Source organism: Austrofundulus limnaeus, unplaced genomic scaffold (genome assembly GCF_001266775.1).
Source record: "Austrofundulus limnaeus strain Quisiro unplaced genomic scaffold, Austrofundulus_limnaeus-1.0 Scaffold196, whole genome shotgun sequence".
NCBI lineage: Eukaryota > Metazoa > Chordata > Actinopteri > Cyprinodontiformes > Rivulidae > Austrofundulus > Austrofundulus limnaeus.
In genome coordinates this window covers 301,186-307,342 of record NW_013952598.1, presented here as the reverse complement: position 1 = coordinate 307,342, position 6,157 = coordinate 301,186, and the positions used below count along the sequence as shown (strand labels likewise).

Sequence of the window (6,157 nt, the reverse complement as noted above, 5' to 3'; positions counted from 1 at the left end):
AGCTAATACATATTAGGCAATATAGCATCAGCGCTAGTGCAAAGGCTAACAGGCTTTGTGGACTCAAGGCTGCGAGCACCCTCTGTCAGTCAGACAGCACGACCCGCCCTCCTCTGATCTGATTAAGTAAAACGTTACTGTGGTTCTCTCTATTGGTTGAAAGAACCGTCCGTTTAAAATCAAAGTTTCTTTTTTTTCATTTCATTCTTTCAAATGACGGTCACCTGTCGCAGAGGAGAACTGTACAACCAGGAGGCGGGATCTGGTTGTCTGAACCTAAACAATTGTTATGCCGACCTCTGAGCTGGCACATAATGCCCCCCCGCCCTGTGATCTCCAGAGCGCCCCCCCCCCAAGTTGAGAACCACTGCTTTAAAGTGCTAGACCTTTAGTTTTCTCTGTGTTCTTGTAATGAATGTCTGCAGGAAACTGGAGCAGGAGTACAAGGAAAGGCTCGCAGCGGTGCGTTCAGAGCTGGTGAAGGAGATGGAGCAGATCCAGCAGCAGGCAGGTCTGCAGCGTGAGGAGCTGGAGACAGKGCTGAGGAAGATCAGGGAGGATGAAGCTTTAGTCAGAGACCACCTCTCCATCTCAGTCAAGGTACACTTACCTGTTCTTTATTCAGATTTGTTTAGTTTTATTTATATTTGTTTGGTTTTGTTTGCTTTAGATTCAGTATTTGTTCTACATCCCTGTGTAGTATTTTATWTTAATACTGATTTAGCATTCACACTGTTTTCCTCTTTTTGTATATTTCCATAATCTTTTTGCGATCTGTTCATTTCTGCAATTTTTCCACAGATTTATCTGTTTATAAATCAAACGTTTGGCTCATCTGGTGCAATGACTTTTAGTTTATGAACCTTTTTTATTCTTAAATATATCGTAATTTTATCTGTTACCCCCATAGAAATAGATTGGGATCTGTTCTGCTGCTTCATGAACTTTATCCTTAAAATCGACTTTAGCATTTGTCTTCTCGTGCTAACTTTTGGCAACTTTTCTGTTACTTTTCAATTTTAGGTAGCTAGCCTTTTGTATGGTTTGTTTCTAATTGGAAATTTGATATTTTTAGCTAGGTATTTTGCTACAAATATTAGCTAGGTATTTTGCTACAGATAGCATTTAGCTATTCTTTCTAAATTTGGCTCTTATTGAGCTTTTTGCTACATTTAGCTTTTATCTAGTCATTTGTTCCATTTAGCTTCCTTTTTTAGCCATCTCTTCATTGCATTTTACATTTGTAAACAGTCAGAAATTATAAACACCATCTGTAATTACCTGTAAGAAAAAAAGAAAAACTTTATGTTAATAAATGAACTCTGGTTCTCCTAAACATGAGTGAGGTATGTCACTGTAGGACACGCCCTCAGTCTGTCCACCAGAAGCTCCAAARATGTCAACCTCTTCAGATGTTTACCTGTATAAAAAGCCTCAAAAATCCGTAAATTTAGCAAAAAAATCCATACAACTCGCACCCGCTGGGGTGAGAGGGTTGTCAGTCTCACTGAGGACGTGAAAGTGCTGCTGCGAAGCAGGAGGAAAGGAGAGCGGAAAAAGTTCAAAACTTATTGAACTGGTTGGAAGATGGCTATTTAATGATATTTATTGTTTTTTAAATCATCCTACAGGCTCTGACATGTTACACAAATTTGAAAATGGGGTTTTGAAAAAATCCGTAAGATTTGAAAAAATCTGTGAGATTGCTCTATACTTCTGTATACCTGCAAAATGACATAAAATCCTTATAACTTATGGACAATCCGTACAAGTTGACATGTATGAAGTTCGGTTACATTACGCCAGGGCTATCAACTAAACTGCTCCACAGTTACTGCAGATCAACAGCTAAGGGGCTGAACATCCAGCAATTAAAGTTATTATGTAAATAAACAAAGTATTACAGAGATCTGTTACCTTTTGAAATAGTTTATTTTGCTGCATTTAATCATGAATACAACATACAGAACCTTATGTAATAAAAGTTGTAACAATAAAACAAAAAGAAGATATTATGTCTCTTATTTACCACAAATAATATTTTGAAATCTCTGACTTGCCAAATTTTTAAGGCAATTTTATTTTCACTTTCATAGTTTTGTCCAGTGTTGGGCAGTGCAAACCCAAAAATTAGCTCCGCAATTTGTAAAGCGCTTATGAAAATATTTAGGTCCGCAACTTCAAAAACACTTATGCCATAGAAAAATCAGCAGAAGCTAATTTTAAAGCGCAAGTTCAATTTGACATTTACCAGGTGGCAACAATTCATGTACAATATATGTACAACACTGCCAACTAGTGGTGTATGAACCCTTGTACAGCTTAATCCTACAACTGCCGATTGCTGGGGATGTGATTTCCTGAAACAGACCTTTAGCTCCTGGTGTAAAAATCAAAAAGTTGTTGAGGATTGTTAGTTCAGCTGCTTCTTTGTCCTTTTCTTTGTTTGTTGCAGATTTTTCATTAAAGAAGCATCAATAAAGTAATTTTAAAACTGTTTATTGGAAAACTGAAGTGATGCATTCTGGGTACATGACGGATTTGATTTGTGATGGGAAATGAAAGTTTTCCATGTAGTTGCTCCAGTTGACCACTAGATGTCAGTCTAACCCCGTTGGCCGATTGCTTTGACCAATTACGTCAAGTGTTGAGCTCCAGCATTTAAACTTTTTTTTTAAAAAAAGGAGCTCCGATTGTAAAGTAAAATAAATCAATACATACAAAACTTTAGTATGATCTACAAACATTAACTGCTTTTGCTATTGCGTTCCTGCTACGTAAGCAGACACAAAGCATTGTGGGAAATGAGAACCCTGACCAAAAGCAACAGTCAGCAAGGATGTATACCTTCACAATAAGTGTGTTTATCTGGAAGGGGTGCTTTTGGTTAGATCATGCGTTGTGATTCATTGACAACCATAATTAGTTATCAGCAGTACTGCATTTTAATTTTAGAAAGTGCAAATCCGCTTATGAATTATAAAAATTAGTAAGACCGCTAAAGAGCAAACAAAATATTTAGGCCCGTAATTAGCGGATTTGCGGTTTAGCGGACTGGTGGCCACCACTGGTTTTATCTTCAACTGTCTTGAGTGTGAATAGAAATGGTTTTTATCAGCTTGTAGCCAAGATTTTGATGTTTCTGTAGATACCACACATGTCTGTTTAACAAGAACTTACAGAAATTCAAGTAGAAAACCAGGGGTTTGGGCTAAAGAGATGAATGAACCAATTGGTAGGCTGAATTTTGGCCACTTGTGGGCCGGATGTGGCCCGCGGGCTGCCAGTTGAATAGCCCTGCATTATGCCAATCTTGACTGGCAGAAAAGTGACATCAGCTCTGGGAGGAGGAACTTTCTCCCAGTATTAATTCTGACGTTATGCAGATGATCTAGTAAGCACACCTCTCCCTCGCTCCAGAGGGTGATCTGGTGAGATACCTCACTCATGTTTCAGAGAACCAGGGTTAATTCCTTAAAGTTCTCTTTCAACATTCGTTTCCATATCTCACTATTGGATATGGCAACTTTGTATTGCCAGATAAGCTTACTCGAAGTACACCAAAGCCTACATGACGAGCTAAAAAAGTGCCAAGTATACTTGGCAGTAGAAAAGGCTAGGCTGTTTTATCGCAGTCAGAACATAAAAAACTTACAAAATGGAAATTTAGCCTGTTCACATGCTCCTATACCCATGGATCTAAAAGAAGTATAGCAATTCTAATCTCAAGCTGACTTAATTTTGAGTATATTAAGGAGAGAAAAGATAAGGAGGGGAGGTTTGTGGTAGCCAAACAATATTTGAAGGGTACTTTGATTACTGTTATTAACATATGTACCCCGCAAGATTGCAGTTGAAATTTGATAAACATATTTGAGTTGCAGTAGAAGCACAAGGCATTTTGTTAATGGAAGAGATTTAAATGTTCTGCTCAATCAGTCCTCAGATATATCAAATCCAAAAATCTCAGGAGTAAACAATATAACAAAAAATATTAAAATAATTATGAAGGAATCAGGGCTCCTAGATGGTTAGGGGTAGTTCAACCCAGTCAAAAAATATATAAATACTTTTTTCTCCCACCCACATTCATTTTACTCTAGACTGAACTATATTTTGTGTTTGAAAAAGACTTTAACAGAGTGATGGACTGTTCGGATCACATCCCAGGGAATAAAAAAGAGACACTCATTAAAGATTAAATACAAGTATTTTACATCCTCTGACAGAGCAAATTAGACAGGAAATAACAAATTATTTACCAGAAAATTAAATTATAATGTAATGAAAATTACATAATTTCTTTATTCTGAAAGAATAAATGTAAACATGACATGTTTTGTTAAACTGTTTGTTTTCAGGAGAACAGGCGTCTTGAGGTGGACTTACTGGACTGCACTGAGAAACTAGCCGAAGCACAAAGTCAAATAAACAAACTGCAGATAAGTTTAGAGAACGTCATGAAAGACAAGGTACTAAAACTGTTCTGGTTTTATAAAAGAACAGCTCTTCTGTGATGTGTCCATGTTGTGTTTTTTAACTAAACTTAAATGTCTACAGGTATTTATTTCTGTTTTATTGTGGATTTTTATTTTTCTACTTTCACATACTTTGTTTTTTAGCAATTCATGTATCAAAATGTTCAGCTCATTCAGGAGATCAGTGCTGCGACTTTTGGTTATTGTTTGTCACTAGTCTTTTTCTACTTTACCACTTTCTACTCTTCTGCTACTTTTGGCTTTAACTAGCCCTTTGCTACTTTTAGCTAGCCTTTTGATATAATAGTTTTATTTATTTATTTTGGATTGTTTTAGCTTTTAGAAAACCTACTGATTTTAGCTAGTTTTTTTTTTGTTACGTTAAGCTTCTAGATAATTTCTGCTAATTTGATCTTTCATTCCACTAGTGCCTCTGCAGCATGGTTTGACTTGGCTCTGCACGGTTCAGATGTGTTTCCACTAGCAAGGATTCATGGAACTGGCCTCTTTTTTAGTACCTACTTAGTTGTGGTTACAAGTGTACCATGCTGGCCTGAAAATGTGATGTCAGAACGCTGTCGGTCACTGATTAGTTAGGGGGCGGAGTCACTGGCTGCATCCAATAAACAATAGCTTAATAGTTCATAATTTTACTTACCATACTTTTACCATACTTTTACTTACCATTTAAGTCATATCACTGAAATGATATTACAACTTGTAAAGATTCATAGGGACCAAAAATATACTAGTTGTTACGAATTTAACAAAAAAGCCTCTTTATGATTTAAGATCAAATTTAAATTGAATGTTTTCAAATCTTCATTTCTGTGATGACAGCACTGCAGGCTTTCGTTTGCAGTTTTAACGTACATCTTGTCATATTGCATTATCTATAAATAACAAAAGTCAAATCATTTTTAAAACATTTTTATTATCCAGCGTCTTTAAGTTTTGCAGCCACTGCACGTTTGTAAAACCAGGAGCAATAATCCTACAACTGGGAGGCTAGACTGCAGGCAAAAAGAAAAAATCAGTAGGTCCTCTGGATGGGTTCTTCTTTAGTGAAACGTTTCGTCTCTCCTCCAAGAGACTTCTTCAGTCTGATGAGTTTCAGGTGAACTCCTCCTTATAAGCACTGCCTCCACATGGACAAACAGGTTAGTCGCATGCTAAAGAGGGCCGTCGCGTAACAATAGGCTTGATTAGCTCTATTGTTCATAGAGGGTCATGTGTCCCATCATCTGACTTATTGGTTTGGATGCTTCGGCTGTGGTTATTTAGTGTTTTGTTATGTGTATGTAGTGAATGCAGGCGGGGTTCAAAGTCCCCTTGTTTTTGTCTCTCTTTCCCTCTTTGTGTTGGTATCGTTGGGGCCCTGATTCACACCTTTTGCTCACAGGGGGCGGAGTCATAATTGCAATAACAGCGTTGTAGGAGGAGGACAACTGGACAGGAAGGCCTCCACCTCTGTTTAATGGTGGACGGTTTATCTTCACAAAGATGGCTTCCTATACTCCTCTCTCAAACCAACGTTCCTCTCTATCAAGGATGAGAACATCTTCATCCCTGAAAGAGTGACCGCTGGCCTGTAGATGAGTGTAAACTGCAGAGTCCTGGCCTGTAGATGAGTGTAAACTGCAGAGTCCTGGCCTGTATTTGAGTGTAAACTGCAGAGT

General features: G+C 37.6%; 1 protein-coding gene across 1 annotated transcript in view; it reads left to right on the top strand.

Moving 5' to 3' along the window:
- Nucleotides 1–6,157, top strand: part of nin (ninein (GSK3B interacting protein)) — a gene marked incomplete at both ends in the record, with an annotated part of 62,911 nt that overhangs the window by 7,399 nt on the left and 49,355 nt on the right. The window contains 2 exon segments of the mRNA XM_014018579.1: nt 426–600; nt 4,362–4,472. Of these exon segments, the coding sequence (XP_013874033.1) occupies nt 426–600; nt 4,362–4,472 (286 nt within the window).